We start from the raw sequence: 15,717 nt of genomic DNA on the forward strand, positions 1-15,717 counted from the left end.
CGCTAAAATAGAAATCTATGCTAGCGGCAATCTGGTGTAGCAGGGCCAGAATACTTGTTTGGTTCATTGTGTTCTGAAAAAGTTGTAGTATTGTATATCTTTTGCAGACACTATTACGATAATGACTGGTTAGCAGTATATAGCTGGAACAAAATCAATGTTTTCTTTTTTACACCACTAAAATTTCAGAGTGATTGGATAACAACGAGATGCAAAAGTAAAATATAACTGATGTACTGTGTTACTACTGCTATGCTCATTCTATACAATCGTACACGCATAAAAACTAGACGATCAGTACAAGATTGATAATGAAGTCAGTGAGATTGCTGTAATTGTATAATACATAAATCATTATATCAGCGAATGTTATTCAAAGTGCTTATAAGCGTTACGTGCTCTATATTTTAGTACAGTATTGTTTGGATCTGACCGGGAATCTATATTCCTAGTGAGCGTTGTTCAAGATTGCGAGTAAAACTTTGATTAATTGCGCGGTGTAGATTGGAACATGGAACTGTGTGGATTAAGAAGGATGCAGACCATGCAAGTAGCTCACAATAGATTATGTTATAAATAAGTTATAGCTTCAAATGCTTACCATTACAATACTGTATACTTTAATTTGACGCAGGTCCTCCTATCGTATCATATATCAAAATGACAGTGTCTTCTTGATTGATTGACCCTTGTGAAAAGTTACGATAACATATACCACTCATGTACATACCACTTGAAGACTCTGAATGATATCCTGCGTTACAACCTCCCAATTATAAAATGAGTAATTAACAAGTAGTCAATGCGCTATAAACGGCCTACTGACAACTTCTTTCATCGATTCTGCCACTTCATAACAGTAACTGCTGTTGATGGTAAGTTACAAACTGATATACTGTATACAGCTTGGATGTCTCTAATAAGAAACAGCTGTTCGTAAGTAGATAGCATCTGACGTGCTTTCTCTAAAGTAGTGCTTTTAAACTTCTAGGCACAATCAAGCTCAGTGAAGTATAATATGATAGGGAGATGCAGAGTCTAAAATTACTGCTCCCTGGTTAAGCACATATCATATATTTTAAAAAGCGAGCGGCTTGTAGAATGGGATCCAGCGCTCCTTATCACCATTTTCTCCTCTTTGTGCACTAAAGAAAGGTTTCTTCAAATCGATTGTACACATATGGTGGTACGCTTCTTCTCAATATTCGTTCTCGATGCTTGCACCAACCACTTATGCGAAGTAATATCATTCACTATTCCACTTCAAAAATCACGCTAACTGTGTATTTAACGAATAAACGTGGTCAAAGAATACCATGCTAACCGATGCCCGGTCCATATGTAATATAGAAACCTATTGATGTCCCCTAATCGGTCGAAATCCTGAACCTAGCTACTCAACATTGTGTGACCCAAGGTTCCTATTTTAGGATATCACCAGATCACCGAAAAAATGGGAAACTTCGATTCCATAGTTGTGATTGGTAGGCAATACATGAGTACGTCACAAATAACTTTTTTTTTAATTGCTTCCCCAATTTTTTATTTCTCTCTTTTTTTATAGTATTCGCACACACCCAAAAACACCCTAAACGTTTTTTTTAAACTACAAACTCTCTCAATCTTTTAAAAAAAAATTGTAGAAAGTGGAAAAAAAAGAGTAATTGCTAATATGGCCCAGGAAGATGTCGAAATGAAAGATGTGCCAAACACATCACAGTCCAGTGTGGTGACTGATTTCTTGGCGGTGTTATTTGCCAATCATCCTACGAAAGAACAAGAAGAATTAAGCGAACAAGCAAAGGAACACGATTCTCAACAAGAACGGCAGCAACAACAAGAACAACAACGAATGCAGCAGCAGCAGCTGCAGCCTCCGCCACCGTCGTCATTACAGCAACTGGCGCAACCTCAACAACCTCATCCTCGAGCAGAATTGGAACCACGTATTGCGCCAGGTGCTGGTGTGAAACGAGACCGTACTCCGGATGAATTTGATGAATATGAGATGCTTTCTAAACGCAAACACGGATCTCGTGCAAGCAATCAAGAGAATGGAACTGCTACTACTACTTTTAGTACTACTACTGCTTCTAGAGCAGCCGATGCTACTAGTGTAGCTGCTGCTGCTGCACCTTCCACTATTGCTGTTGATACTGCCAATTCTCCTGCTGCTGCAACTACTCTACCTCGTCGTGTTACTACTAGTGCCTTTGCCAAAGAAAATGGAGTTAATGTTGGTGGCGGTAGTAGGGGTAGAAATATTTCTGCAGCCTCTCCTACTAGAAGAATGGGTATTTCACCGAGTCGTAACGAAAGGCCTTTCCCAGTACAAAGAAATCGAGAACAAGTGATACCCGAAGCGCGTTTGCTGGTTCGGGGATTGCCCCATGGTTTAAAGAAGCGCGATATCCTGGACTATTTTAGCAAATATGGACCGATCGTCGATGCTTTCTTTAAAGACACCGCTGGTTTTATTCAATTTGGTTCACGTGAAGCTTGCCATGATGCTTATCATTCAGAAAATGGAAACTTCTTCCGTGGCTCGCAACTCGGTAATGTATTGAAATCTAACCATACATTCGTTCACACATACACCCACACACACACGTATACGTGCATCTATCAGACCATATATATCAGCAGAGAAAGAGGGATGGAAAGACGAAAGCCACCGTCAAATATCCAATCTTGGGTTTTTCACAGACAACGTCCTTTTCTTTCTTTCATCACCTTCCTTTAATAATTCTAATGTTTGTTTGCGAAACTTATTTGTTTATTTATCAGAACTCAGCTTGTCCGGACCAAGACGACGTGATACTACTCCGAATGCACGACGCAGCCCTTCTCCAATGACATCGTATCAAGCAAACAAGAAATTCCATAATGAAAACAGACCTGCACGCAAGTTTAATGAAATCGATCATGACCGTTACAGAGACAATGGCAACAACAGACGATTCAAGCCATCCTATCCTACGTCTCCTACTACAAGCAATGTTTTTAACGCTACTAGTTCTATTGCTGTTGGAAACAATCACTATCGCCATGATAACGACAATTATCAACGCGATTATAATCAACAACAACACCAACACCATCGTTATAACGACGACTATGAGAATGTGAGCGATGGTGATCGTTTTGAGAGCAGATTTTCTTCCGCTCGCGGTCGTAATGGAGCTGGTAACGGCGGTGGAACTATGGGAAGAGTACGTGGAGAAGAAGGAAGATTTGGAGGTAGTAGTAGCACCACCACTGCTTCTACTCTTATTGGAAATACAAATGCTGCAGAAACATTGTATCGAAAAGCTTGGCGAAACGATAATGTTGGTGCAAGACCCCCTATACGAGGCAAGGGTCATTATCAGCCGTCACCGAAACATCCTAATCAACATGCCCATTCTCATGCTCATCCTGCTCTACAACAACAACAGCAACAACAACAACAACAACATGCGTTGGCGTCGAAGCCTCCTTCAATGTTATTACCAAAGCGAACTGAAAAGGACATTCCCCTAGTACAAGTTGTGGCCTGGGACAATGTGAGTTCCAACTTTACGGACTATATTGAGAAGTCCTTCAGATTGCAGCAGATCGCCATACATACTATGCGCTTGCAGTATGGTCAGCTCAGCCGTGATGAAGTAGTGTCTCATTTGATTATGGAAGGTGTGAGGGCGCTGCTAGTTGTTGATCCAGCAAAGCAGGCGCAAGGCAAGATATATTTACAAGTATTTAAGCCTAATGAAGAAGCAGGCGACGGAAGCGTCCGTTTCGATGGTAATGATTTGGGTCTCTCTCCTTTTCACTTTTGTTATCGTTTACTCTTTCACACTACTAACGACTTGTCAAAATGGGTTGTGGTCTTATTTATCACACATTGTGCTCTTATATTGTTCATTACCTAGAATATGACAGTATCTCGGTTGAAGAAGCCATTGCAGTCATGCAGCGTGTCATGACGCAACAGAAAAAGCCAGTTTCATATCCTATGGCAGCTGTGTCCCCTCGGCAAGGACCTATACAGTCACCTCAGGCACAACCACAAGCAACCCAAGCTCCAGTACAGCCACCAGCGGCCGCTGCGCCAACGGCCATGCCTAACATCGATCCAAACACTCTATCATCACTGATTACATTGGTCAAAGGTATGATGCACCAACAGCAGCAGCAGCAACAACCACCGCAGCCACAACCTCAAATACAACCTCAAGTACAACAACAACAACAACTACGACTACAACAGCAGCAAGCATATACACCACCTGTGAACTCCATACCCTTTACTCAACAACAAAATGTTGAACAAACATCCTATGTCGCTACCCCTGCTCTTCCTGCGAATATCTCTCCTGCTGTATTGAATTCTCCTGCCGTGCAACAGCTGTTGGCTTCTATGAACCAGCAACAACAGCAACAACAGCAACAGCAACAGCAACAGCAACCGCCAAACCTCCCTGTGATTACTTCGACGCCCACGAATACAAGCACAAGCATGAATGCCCCGGCCTATTCTGTTCCCACGAGTCAGCCTAGCTCTTCTACTACTTCTTCCTACTATGGCGCTGGTTATGGATATGGCTATGGTAATAATTACTCTCAGCCGCCGCAACAGCAACAATCAAATGGTAACTATGCAATGTATTCCGAACAAGCATATCAGACGGCGACACATGCGAATGGTTCTGCGTCGATCACGAACGAAATCGATAATAACAAGAGTAACGGTATCGGTATGAGTAGTAGTAGTAGTAGTAGTACAGCTGCTAATGCTCCTGCTATAGCTACCACTGCCAGCGTGAGTAGTGCCAGTGTGCCCGCACCGGCTACGAATGGTAATACCCTGGGAAACAACACTGCAATCAGTGATCTTTTGGATAAGCTACAGATGTTTACACAAGCATCACCGGTCCCTCAACGTCAATGAACGCATCGAATCATTTGTATATTCCCTCTCTCTCTCTCTCTCTCTCCTCTCTCCACATTACTTTTCAATTGTTTGTTAATAATATTGCCAAAAGTCGAAACAAAAGAAGCCTGGTTTTCCGGTTATAATCTCTCAATTCAGTTTTATTGTAATTGTTGTGAGTTTAGGGGATGATACTGCATAAAATATATGTGTGTTATTTAAGCAGAGAGTTAAAAATCCTAATTGAGTGAGAAGAATGCAAAGTAAACTAATATGGTGGCGGCATGTGGATTGACTGTGTGATTTGAGATCGAAAGAGGATGAGGAACAAGAGTATGTGTGTGATGAATTATGCTAGAGAGGGTTTAGAGGTTCTTCTTGTTGGACTTGTAATAGTTGATCAATCCATTGGTAGAAGCATCGTGCGACTCGACCTGTCCAGGCTGACCAAGCTCAGGCAAGATAGCCTTGGCCAACTGCTTGCCGAGCTCAACACCCCATTGATCAAACGAGTTGATATCCCAAACAATGCCCTGGACAAAGATCTTGTGTTCGTACATGGCGATCAAAGCACCCAAGGTCGAAGGCGTCAGTTTCTGGAACATGATCGAGTTGGTTGGCTTGTTGCCCTTGAAGATGCGGTGGGGGACGATGTTCTCGGCAGCACTAGGGCCCATCTCTTGACGGACCTGGGCCTCGTCCTTGCCAACCATCAGAGCCTCGGTCTGGGCGAAAAAGTTGGACAACAGGATGTCGTGGTGGTTGCCCAATGCGTTGTGTGTCTCGACAGGAGCCAAGAAGTCGCAGGGGATCAGCTTGGTGCCCTGATGAATGAGCTGGTAGAATGCGTGCTGGCCGTTGGTGCCGGGTTCACCCCAGATGATTGGGCCTGTGGATGTCTGCACCGCCTCGCCGGACCGTGAGACGTACTTGCCGTTCGACTCCATGTCGCCCTGCTGGAAGTAGGCCGGGAACCGATGCATGTACTGGTCGTACGGTAAAATGGCCTCGCTCTCGGCCTTGTAAAAGTTGTTGTACCAGATACCCAACACGGCCAGAATCACAGGGATGTTTTGGTCCAAGGGGGCCGTCTGGAAATGGTTGTCCATCTCATGCGCGCCTCGCAACAGCTGCTCAAAGTTGTCATAGCCGATGGAAATGGCAATCGACAGGCCGATGGCGGACCACAGCGAGTAGCGGCCGCCAACCCAGTCCCAGAACTTGAACATGTTTGCAGGATCAATGCCAAATGCAGATACTTCCTTGGTGTTGGTCGACAAGGCGACAAAGTGTTTGGCCACGTGTGCAACCTGTATAGAGCGTAAGAGAGATACAGCGTCAGTGTTACGAAACAGCCCAAGTTACACAAGCGAGTGCACCAGACACAAACGCCCACACAAGAAAAATACTTACGTCCTTGGCTTCCTTCAAGAACCACTCCTTGGCAGAGGTGGCGTTGGTGATGGTCTCCTGGGTGGTAAAGGTCTTGCTTGCAACAATGAACAGGGTGGACTCGGGCTTGCAGCGCTTGACGACCTCGGCCAAATGGGTGCCATCGATGTTGGAGACAAAGTGCACGTTGAGACCGTCTTGGGCATAAGGTTTCAGGGCCTCCGTGACCATGACCGGGCCCAGGTCCGAGCCGCCAATACCAATGTTCACGACATCCGTGATCGCCTTGCCGGTGTATCCCTTCCATTCGCCACTGCGGACAGCGTTCGAGAACTCCTTCATGTGCTGCAAGACCTCGCGGACCTCGGGCATGACGTTCTCACCGTTGTCGTAAACGGGCTTGTCGCTCAAGTTGCGCAACGCGGTGTGCAGGACAGCACGGTCTTCGGTAAAGTTGATGCGGTCGCCAGAGAACATCTTGTCACGCATCGACTCGACTTGGGCCTCCTTGGCAACCTCCAGCAGCAGCTTAAAGGTCTCGTCGGTAACGCGGTTCTTGGAGAAATCCAGCAAGATCGTCGCGTCTGTGCCCTGGAAGTTGCGCGAGTACTTGTCAAACCGCTGGCTGTCCTGGCTGAAGAGGTCCTTGATGGTAATGTTGGCGCCCTGAGCATCGTAGTGCTCCTGGAGCTTTGTCCATGCGTTCAAACGGTTAGCCAAGACCATGATGGATTGTAGAGATGCTTAAGGTAAAGCGGGAAAATGTTGGGAAAAGAAGAGTAAAAAAGGAAGACTGGATCGCTTTATTTTTGTACCCAGTAGAAAAAAGTGCTCCGCACAACGGCGTCGACACGAAACAGATTTTCCCGACCCGCCGTAATTTTTACTCCCCCCACCCAGACATTTGACCGGGCCAAAAAGGCAAATTGTCCGGGCTTGGGTAAAGCTTATCGAAAGTACACCAACCACGTTTTCTTATTCGATGGGGGCCTCCAAAGATGATCTTTTACTCTTGTGCGGTTGCATGTCTCCTGTTCTCTCTCTCTCTCTCTTTGAACCTTCTTCTTGTTTTAAGCTAAATGCCCCGAAAAATCCAGCGTTTTTCCAGTATTTCATCGATAACAAAGAAGAATAGAGCGGAGAGCCATTCCCAGCCCCCATTGCAGGCAGCAATCGATGACGCGATCCTTTTCTTTTTCTCCGCATCTTGTAAGTAATAGTATATATATATAATGCAAGACGCGTAATACACTACTTCTTCCTGGACGTCTACTACGCGAGATAACGTGTAACCAAAGGAATTGAATTTTTTTTTTGGGGGGGGGGTAGAAGGGTGTGAGAGCATATGTGTATTGATCTTCACGTTGAATAAAACAAGAAGAACAGAGAGAGAGAGAGAGAGCACACAGGCATAAGACCCGTCCCGATCCGATCCGTTTGTTCTTCGCTTTGTTTCGTTGCGTTTCGTTGTCGTGGCTGATGATACTAGCAATAAATAAAGAGGTAATGAAAAACGCGTGTCTGCGCGCCAAAGCGTTCTATTGGGTGATACCGGTGCTACCCGTCGCAAAAAACGCGATCATCTTTTGGATCTCTCGGGTCGTGTGGGGAAAGAGAGACCTTGGAGTATCTTATGACGCTTATTCAGCACACAGGCTTAAAGCTGTGCATTATCCACAAACCCCTTTCCACCCCTGGAAAGCTTATTAAGCACTTGTTGGCTTTCTGTATTGGTCCAACTCCTCCCCCAAACGCCTTTTTAGAGCGGAGAGAAAGGAGCATAAGTATCAGGCAAACCGCATAAAACACATAGCCGTCAAGTACCTCTCTTAAGTTTTACGTCATTGTTGTTCTTACATATAAAGAGCAAGTAGCAGTCCGCAACCGTACCGATACAAACGGGTCGAAGCTCCCCATCGTGGAGCGAACGGAAGTAACTGTTCGCACTGGAGCGACTTGGGGATTGAAGCAGTGAAGCGATCATCGCAAGCATAGCAAAAGTGACCGGCTAAAAGAATGTTGGTACCTCAAGTACCCCAGAAGTTTAGTACATTCAATCCAGACTGAGATTGATGCATCTCGTCGTCGGGTGTATAGAGCAGAACCCGCCCTCTCGCGATGCACATGGAGGCACATAATACGTTATCTGCCACGGACCATCATACCAATACAATTTAGCCCTTTCATACTGTACATATGCACACATACGGCTGATAGTTTTAAAGTGCATGCATATGGGTGTGTTGGTAGTATGCATACATATATTGTTGTTATATGATAATGATAGATAACATAAGTAGTAAACATGGTTTAAAAAAAACAGAAATGATAGTCATAGTGTATGTACTAAAGATTGCTCTATTCCAACAGGGAAAGCTGACGGGACTCGCCCGTTACTGTTGTGGACATTCACCATCAGGATGATCGTCTAACGTTTGACAGTCTCTGCAATACATGTGATAGACGCGTACGTTGTTTGGCAGTAAGTGCCGTAGCCGCTCTTGATCCACAAGTTTGTTCTTTTGCATGAATGGTGGCAGGATCCGTCGGACGATCACTGTTGCTGTACCATTGTACAAGCCCGAGATATCATCGACACCGAGCACCACGTCCACCACGCCTTGTTTGTCTTCCTCGTCGTCATCATCCTGATAACCATCATCATCATAGCTATCACCATCATCATCCTTCTCGTCATCATAACCGTTCTGTGCATTCAAGCCCTTGCCGTTGGTAGCCTTCTTATGATCATGGTTACTGTAGCCATTGGCGCCACCATTACCCTCATTACCATTATCCCAATCCTGATCCCTCGGTGGAGGACCCTTAATATCGTCATTCGGCTCGGCAAATTCTTCATACAACATGGTCTCGATCTCGTCCTCACTATCCAAGGGCAAATCAAACAGCGGGTAGGCAATATACAACACATCCGAGCGCACGTTGAACACGGGCCATAGGATGCGATTGTTGTATCGGATCCCTTTGTCAAAGGCGTAGTCGCTCAGCTTGTCCGAGCTGAACACCACCTCCACAATAGTAAAGTTGTTTGGCGTGTTTTTTACTTGACGCATAGCAATCGTCATGGCCTTGCCTCCGAAATGACTCCATATGCAGCTGTACGCTTTACGCAGCTCCACCTGGTCGCTAAAGTTGAATAAGAGTGACTCGTAGCTCTTGGAGAGTCGCCATTTCGGAATGTGGTTGGCATTGTTGACGCCCGGAAGGAACATGGTACTGGTGGTAGTAGTGGTGGTCACAGTTTTACAAGGAAGAAAGGAAGAAACAAGGAGATAGAGAGAGAGGAAGAAGAGAAGGAAGGCGAGGAAAAGGAAGAGGAAGAGGAAAGTCAACGCTTGCGTGATTGGTAGTAGTATTTTTTAATAGCTGCAATAACGTCAACGTTTATGTTTTGGTTGGATGGTGTCAGTAGAATTTGTGAGAACAAAAACAAAATGACGTTATTGTTATATCGCACTAATGCATATACATCACCCACCGGGGATTTTAATGTTCAGGTTAGTAGAAGTAGTAGTGTTGATTTTTAATTCACTGGATATATCAACTGATGTCAGGCACATGCGTGTTTGGTGGGTTAGCAGGCGCATGCTATTGGAGCATGCTTAGCACGAAGCAATCATTGTTCTCTAGCACTTGTCAACCTTTTCCCTCATACTGTTGCAGAAAGAAAGAGAGAAAGAGAGAGAGAGCAGCGTGTGGTCCCAGCAAGCGGTCCAACGATAATTCGCCACTTTCTAGGTCCGCAGCGTATTCAGTGGCAGCCGCCCGAACAGAAACTCGTCTTCAACGTGTTCCTTCATCGTCGCAGGGGCAATTTCTAACCTAGACATTTTTTCTTTCTTCTTTTCACACTCCCTACGTACAACTGACTCCTGGGAAACGCGGGCTACGCGTTAAAGAAAAAGAAAACAACACCACATTACGACTCTCGAAAGAAATACATTGCAAAAGCAAGCCAGTCCGAACTATACTGCCTGTCCAACACGCACACACACACACACACTCTCTCTCTCTCTCTCTATCGATAACTATACCAACACCAAACTACTTTACAACAACAACACATTATGGCCACCACTGACCTCTGCTACACGCTTGTTCATCAAGATGACGCGAGCGAACAACCCTCCTTGCAAGACTTCCAGCGAGCACTTGAGAAAGGATCCGATGAAGTGCGCATCCAGACCATGCAAAAGCTGCTCATCATCATGCTTAACGGGGATCCCATGGAAAAGCTCTTGCTTCATGTGATTCGCTTTGTCTTGCCATCCAAGAACAAGCAACTCAAGAAACTGTTGCATTTCTACTGGGAGATTTGTCCCAAGACAAAACCCGATGGCAAACTCAAGGAAGAGTTTATTCTCGTTTGGTATGTTGTCGTTTGTACAAGGATTTCCTTATATGCTCATACTTATACTCACTCTCTCCCAAAAATGAAATACATACATACACTTGTAGTAACGCGTTACGAAACGATTTGCAACATCCTAACGAGTATATCCGAGGAGCCACGCTTCGATTCTTGTGCAAGATCCGTGAAGCCGAAGTATTGGAACCATTAATTGCTTCTGTCCGAGCGTGTTTGGTAATATGAAGCTTATGAACATACGTTAGGTTGTGGTTGGAGAAGATGGATAGCTTACACGGTTAAAAAAAAACAATAGGAACATCGTCATTCGTATGTGCGCAAGAACGCAGTGTTTGCCATCGGTTCGATCTATCGCCACTTTGATTTCTTGTTCCCCGATGCACCTGAAGTGATCCAGACGTTCTTGGCTGGTGTAAGTTTTTTTTCCCCTCTTTTCAGTACTCACATACATGCAGATGACAAAGTTACACTAGACTAAACATGTACTGGTGGTTTCTATTACGTTTTGACAGGAGGCTGATATGTCGTGCCGTCGTAACGCTTTTGTGGTGTTGTGCAATGTCGACCGTCCGTTGGCTGTTGAATACTTGCTTCAAGTGTTCCCACTCGTTCCGCAATTCGATGAGTTGCTTCAATTGGCCGTTCTGGAATTGATCCGCAAGGATAGCAAGGCCAATAGCGTTAACAAGGTTCGTTTCGTTAGAGGAAGAGATAGATAGATGAATCGATATAACGAAACAACTAATGGGACTTGGGTGGGGGAACGTATATGATATAGGGTGCCTATATCCGCTGCGTTTCGGAACTGTTGACGGCTGCATCGCACTCGGTCAAATATGAAGCAGCTAACATTCTCATGGTGCTGACATCCAACCCAGCCGCTGTCAAAGGTAAACTGGAGGTGATGAGATAATAAGGGAAAAGGGAGAGACAAGGTAACCAACTATCTAATTTACAAACACGCAAAAAAAAACTATAGCTGCTGCTTCGTGCTACATTGATTTGGTTGTCAAGGAGAGCGACAACAATGTCAAGCTCATTGTATTGGATCGTCTCGACAATTTACTTTCCAAGCAAGACCGTATGCTGGATGACCTAGTGATGGACATTTTGCGTGTTCTATCGAGCCCTGACATCGATGTACGCCGCAAGGCTTTGCGTATTGCCATGTCGTTGGTCTCTTCGCGCAATGTACAAGAGGTCATTCTGTTTTTGAAAAAGGAGCTGGTCAAGACTCACGACCAAGAATACGAAAAGAACACAGAGTACCGCCAGTTGTTGGTGCAATCGATCCACTCATGTGCTGTCAAGTTCTCTGAAGTCGCTGCCAATGTCGTTCACGTGTTGATGGAGTTCTTGGGCGATTCCAACAACCCTTCGGCTGTCGACGTTGTGTCCTTTGTCCGTGAAGTCATGGAAAAGTTCCCTGGCTTGCGTCGCTCGGTATTGGAAAAGCTGCTAGAGACATTCATGGATATGAAGTCAGGAAAAGTGTTCCGTGGTGCCTTGTGGATCATTGGCGAGTATTGCCAGGATGCACAAGAAATTGATGAGGCATGGCAGCAGATCCGCTCTGCTTTGGGTGAGGTCCCTATCTTGGCATCCGAACAGCGTTTATTGGAGTCGTCCGAGGAGGGTGAGCAGGAAAAGAAGGAAGATGATACCAAGACCGTGCCTTCGGGCTCTGCTGCACCACGACGCATCTTGCCAGATGGTACCTATGCTACAGAAAGCAGCTACACTGTGCAGCCTAGCTCTAGCGGCAAACTCGATGCCGTCAAGTCGGCTTCCAAGCCTCCTCTTCGAGGTAAAGCACCTATTTCTGTTAGTGAGAGAGAAAAATTGGCACAAGAATGGTGTAAAGCGTGTATATTGGAAGCTGATAACATTTTTTTCTTTCTTTGCTATTTAGCATTGTTGCTGGTTAACGGCGATTATTTCTTGGGCACCGTTTTGGCTACCACTTTGACTAAATTGGTCTTGCGCTACAGCACGCTTGTATCAGACACTGCCGCCGTCAACTCGCGTCGTGCAGAGGCCATGTTGATCATGACGAGCATCATCCGTGTTGGCCAGAGCCAGTTTGTCGCACACCATATTGATGAGGACTCGTATGACCGTATTATGCAAGATATCCGAGCCGTCGGCAACCGTCAGCACGAAAAGGTCGTTGATAAGGTCTACCTTGAGGACAGCCGCAATGCATTCGCTAAACAGATCCAAGCAGAAGAGGTACATTGTATTGTTGAGTTAATTTATTGTGCATGCGTGTGTGTGTTTGTGCGCATATGAGAAACTCATATAAGTATCTACAGAAACGAGCAGCGGCCGAAAAAGAAAAGGATAAGGCAGTGGAAGTCCAAGTAGACGATGCTATCGTTTTTAGACAATTCTCTAAAAAGACCAATGATACGGGCGTGGATGAGGTATGCACTACTGAGACAGAGGCTTTTACCTTTTGTTGATGGATGAGGCTAACCAAGACAACTTGACTATCATAGTACGAGCAAGATTTGGTACGCGCAACAGGCTCCTTGGATTCCAAAGACGACTTGATGTCCAAGTTAAGTCGCATTGTCCAGCTTACCGGTTTCTCGGACTCTGTATACGCTGAAGCTGTAGTCAATGTTCACCAGTACGATATCTTGATGGGTGAGTACAATTTGCTTTGAATGTAGGATATACAAAGATGTCTTCAAGTAATACTCACTCCCACACTCTCACGCAACACATCATTCAGATGTGCTGATTGTCAATCAGACCGCCGAAACCTTGCAAAACCTGACTGTGGAGTTCGCCACGTTGGGCGACTTGAAGCTAGTTGACCGACCTGTAGCACACAACCTGGCACCGCACTCGTTCCTGACAGTGAAAGCACCGATCAAGGTGTCGTCGACAGAAACGGGCGTGATCTTTGGCAACATTGTGTACGACTCCAACACGGCGAACGAAAACAGCTCGGTGGTTGTGCTGAATGATATCCACATTGACATTATGGACTACATCAACCCGGCCTACTGCACCGAGACGCAGTTCCGCAACATGTGGAGCGAGTTTGAGTGGGAAAACAAGGTCAATGTCAACACCAACATCTCGGACTTGCGCGTATACCTCAAACACATTATGGATTCCACCAACATGAGCTGTTTGACGCCGGAGAAGCAGCTCGAGGGCGATTGTGGATTCCTCTCCGCAAACATGTATGCTCGAAGTATCTTTGGCGAAGATGCCTTGGCCAATTTGTCTATTGAAAAGCCTGGTGAAGGACCCATTGCTGGTCATATCCGTATCCGTAGCAAGACACAGGGCATTGCATTGAGTCTAGGTGCGGTATTGGGTGGTGTTGATAGTGTGTGTCTGCGAGAGATGTTCATGCACTAACTAACCATACTATTATTGTTTATATTTGTTTAGGTGATAAAATTACTTTGGCACAGAAAGCAGCCGCTTAAATAATAAAAATACATTTCCCTTTGTTGTTTGTCTATTCTACTATTACTATTATCAATAACAACTCGCATTATGCTGTTCTTGGTTAACCTTTTGAGTTGACTTCTAGTGGCGTCTTTTTTGATGTGCATGTTGCTATGGCTCAGTTGGCATGGTAAGCGCGTCAGAAGAGGTCTATCATCGCATTACTGTCACACTCCACCCTGTAAACTACACACCAGAACAACAGATGCCCCTTCTTTCTTTCGTTTTCTTTTGGGAAACAAAAAACAACCTTGTCGCTCTACAACAAGTACAGCCCGTTTTTTATCTTTTTATTTCAAATGATATTTTTAATGGATGCGTTTTTTTGTCATGGGGTTGATAAAGAAAACGTTTATTTCGACAAAGCGTTCTCGATGGCTTCGTAGACTTCGACCTCAACCTTGGCAGCGGCCTTCTCGGCATCAGAGCCGGCGCCGTTGGCAACCTTCTGTGCCTCAGCGAGGGCAGACTTGACGTTCTATATGATGCAAACACACACACACATACACAATCAAGTAGGTCAGTACACACATTCTCTTTCTCTCTCTTGTCAGAAACATGAATTTACATACCTCAACGGAGAGCTCGTCCAAAGCAGCAGCCTCGACAGCGTTGATGTTCAAGGTCGAGTCAGGGTTGATGATAGCGAAACCACCCGAGACTACAAAAAATAATATTCAATAAATAATATATAATATCAGTACACTCCTTCCTAATTGTTTTTGTCATTGCGGCCCGAAATGTTATTATTGTCCTCGTTTTCTTTTTTCGCGTTTTTTTTTCTCTCCCTTGTCGTTCTAGAATAGCCACGACAGAAAAAAAAAAGAGTCGCGTCCATATACAAAGAAAACCAAACTTACCAAAGAACTTCTTGGTGACATCACCGGATTCAATGACCTCAACAACACCGGGGTTCAATTGTTCAATGGTAGGAACGTGGTTGGCAAGGATACCCATGTCACCAGAGGTAGCAGCCAAGTTGACTTGCTGGACATCGGTGGACTTGTAAAGAGCCTTGTGGGGCAAGACGAAGGTCAAGCGAAGCTTGTCAGCGGCAGGTGCCTCCGTAGCATAGCTTCTGGCTACATGATGGTCAATATATTAACCATTAAAAAGGGGGGGTGACCGCATTTAGCTTTCTTTTTTTTTCGCTTCAAAAATGTATAACACGACGTTCTATCATTCTTGTTTGACCGTATCTGTGGTACGTAGCATATATACTACTAAAAAAATAAACGAGAATGTTTACCCAGGGCAGGTCGAATGGCGGCGCGAACAGATCGGGCAAAGACGTTCATGGTTGGAGGGACGAAAAACAAGTATTAGGGAAAACGGTTTTGAAATTTTTTATTAGCGGCAGGGGACCCGCTGGCGTAGTGTAAGCATCCAGCGCCGGGGGGGTGACATGAAAGGTCAGTCACACTTCTTCCGACGCGCGAGATATATGTACTCTATTCCACGCAAACTTCAACCCCCCACCAAGTACCGAAGGATGTGTTGTCTTTGTTGTTGTAGGAGGAAACAACAGATAGTAACATAAAGTATCGAT

General features: G+C 45.1%; 5 protein-coding genes across 5 annotated transcripts; 2 read left to right on the plus strand and 3 right to left on the minus strand.

The window, feature by feature from the left end:
* Window positions 1-1,672: 1,672 nt before the first annotated feature.
* Window positions 1,673-4,930, plus strand: BDB00DRAFT_784528 (uncharacterized protein; the record flags this gene model as incomplete). The annotated part of the gene is made up of 6 exons (XM_053120468.1): window positions 1,673-1,946; window positions 2,223-2,555; window positions 2,788-3,783; window positions 3,912-4,360; window positions 4,535-4,736; window positions 4,788-4,930. The coding sequence occupies 6 exons, from the start codon at window positions 1,673-1,675 to the stop codon at window positions 4,928-4,930; spliced, it is 2,397 nt and encodes a 798-aa protein (XP_052983859.1).
* Window positions 4,931-5,277: 347 nt separating this feature from the next.
* BDB00DRAFT_756444 (glucose-6-phosphate isomerase) lies at window positions 5,278-7,030 on the minus strand (the record flags this gene model as incomplete). Its single annotated transcript, XM_053118908.1, has 2 exons — window positions 5,278-6,222; window positions 6,326-7,030. 2 exons carry the CDS (start codon window positions 7,028-7,030, stop codon window positions 5,278-5,280), a joined length of 1,650 nt encoding a protein of 549 aa, XP_052983860.1.
* A 1,490-nt stretch (window positions 7,031-8,520) lies between these two features.
* BDB00DRAFT_803310 (uncharacterized protein) lies at window positions 8,521-10,008 on the minus strand. The gene has a single exon (XM_053122003.1). It carries the CDS (start codon window positions 9,535-9,537, stop codon window positions 8,698-8,700), a length of 840 nt encoding a protein of 279 aa, XP_052983861.1. The 5' UTR covers window positions 9,538-10,008; the 3' UTR covers window positions 8,521-8,697.
* Window positions 10,009-10,052: 44 nt separating this feature from the next.
* On the plus strand, window positions 10,053-14,214 carry BDB00DRAFT_925708 (adaptin N terminal region-domain-containing protein). The gene is made up of 11 exons (XM_053128814.1): window positions 10,053-10,694; window positions 10,784-10,910; window positions 10,990-11,106; window positions 11,207-11,383; window positions 11,473-11,584; window positions 11,674-12,501; window positions 12,607-12,926; window positions 13,010-13,120; window positions 13,196-13,346; window positions 13,435-14,019; window positions 14,109-14,214. Exons 1-11 carry the CDS (start codon window positions 10,393-10,395, stop codon window positions 14,144-14,146), a joined length of 2,868 nt encoding a protein of 955 aa, XP_052983862.1. The 5' UTR covers window positions 10,053-10,392; the 3' UTR covers window positions 14,147-14,214.
* A 166-nt stretch (window positions 14,215-14,380) lies between these two features.
* On the minus strand, window positions 14,381-15,551 carry BDB00DRAFT_803312 (F1 complex, delta/epsilon subunit of ATPase). Its single transcript, XM_053122004.1, has 4 exons — window positions 15,418-15,551; window positions 15,029-15,250; window positions 14,741-14,829; window positions 14,381-14,646 (listed from the first exon to the last, which is right to left on the minus strand). Exons 1-4 carry the CDS (start codon window positions 15,464-15,466, stop codon window positions 14,521-14,523), a joined length of 486 nt encoding a protein of 161 aa, XP_052983863.1. The 5' UTR covers window positions 15,467-15,551; the 3' UTR covers window positions 14,381-14,520.
* Window positions 15,552-15,717: the final 166 nt, after the last annotated feature.

This window comes from Zychaea mexicana (genome assembly GCF_025766255.1).
Source record: "Zychaea mexicana strain RSA 1403 chromosome Unknown BDB00scaffold_8, whole genome shotgun sequence".
Classification (NCBI taxonomy): Eukaryota; Fungi; Mucoromycota; class Mucoromycetes; order Mucorales; family Lichtheimiaceae; genus Zychaea; species Zychaea mexicana.

Excerpts from the sequence above, each read along its gene's own strand:
- BDB00DRAFT_803312 (XM_053122004.1), bottom strand. The coding sequence starts at position 15,466 with ATGAACGTCTTTGCCCGATCTGTTCGCGCCGCCATTCGACCTGCCCTG. Across the intron at positions 15,251-15,417 it reads CGCCATTCGACCTGCCCTGG|CCAGAAGCTATGCTACGGAG; the intron begins GTAAACATTCTC and ends ACCATCATGTAG. Across the intron at positions 14,647-14,740 it reads TGGACGAGCTCTCCGTTGAG|AACGTCAAGTCTGCCCTCGC; the intron begins GTATGTAAATTC and ends TGCATCATATAG.
- BDB00DRAFT_925708 (XM_053128814.1), top strand. The coding sequence starts at position 10,393 with ATGGCCACCACTGACCTCTGCTACACGCTTGTTCATCAAGATGACGCG. Across the intron at positions 13,121-13,195 it reads ATGATACGGGCGTGGATGAG|TACGAGCAAGATTTGGTACG; the intron begins GTATGCACTACT and ends TGACTATCATAG. Across the intron at positions 14,020-14,108 it reads GGGCATTGCATTGAGTCTAG|GTGATAAAATTACTTTGGCA; the intron begins GTGCGGTATTGG and ends ATATTTGTTTAG.
- BDB00DRAFT_803310 (XM_053122003.1), bottom strand. The coding sequence starts at position 9,537 with ATGTTCCTTCCGGGCGTCAACAATGCCAACCACATTCCGAAATGGCGA.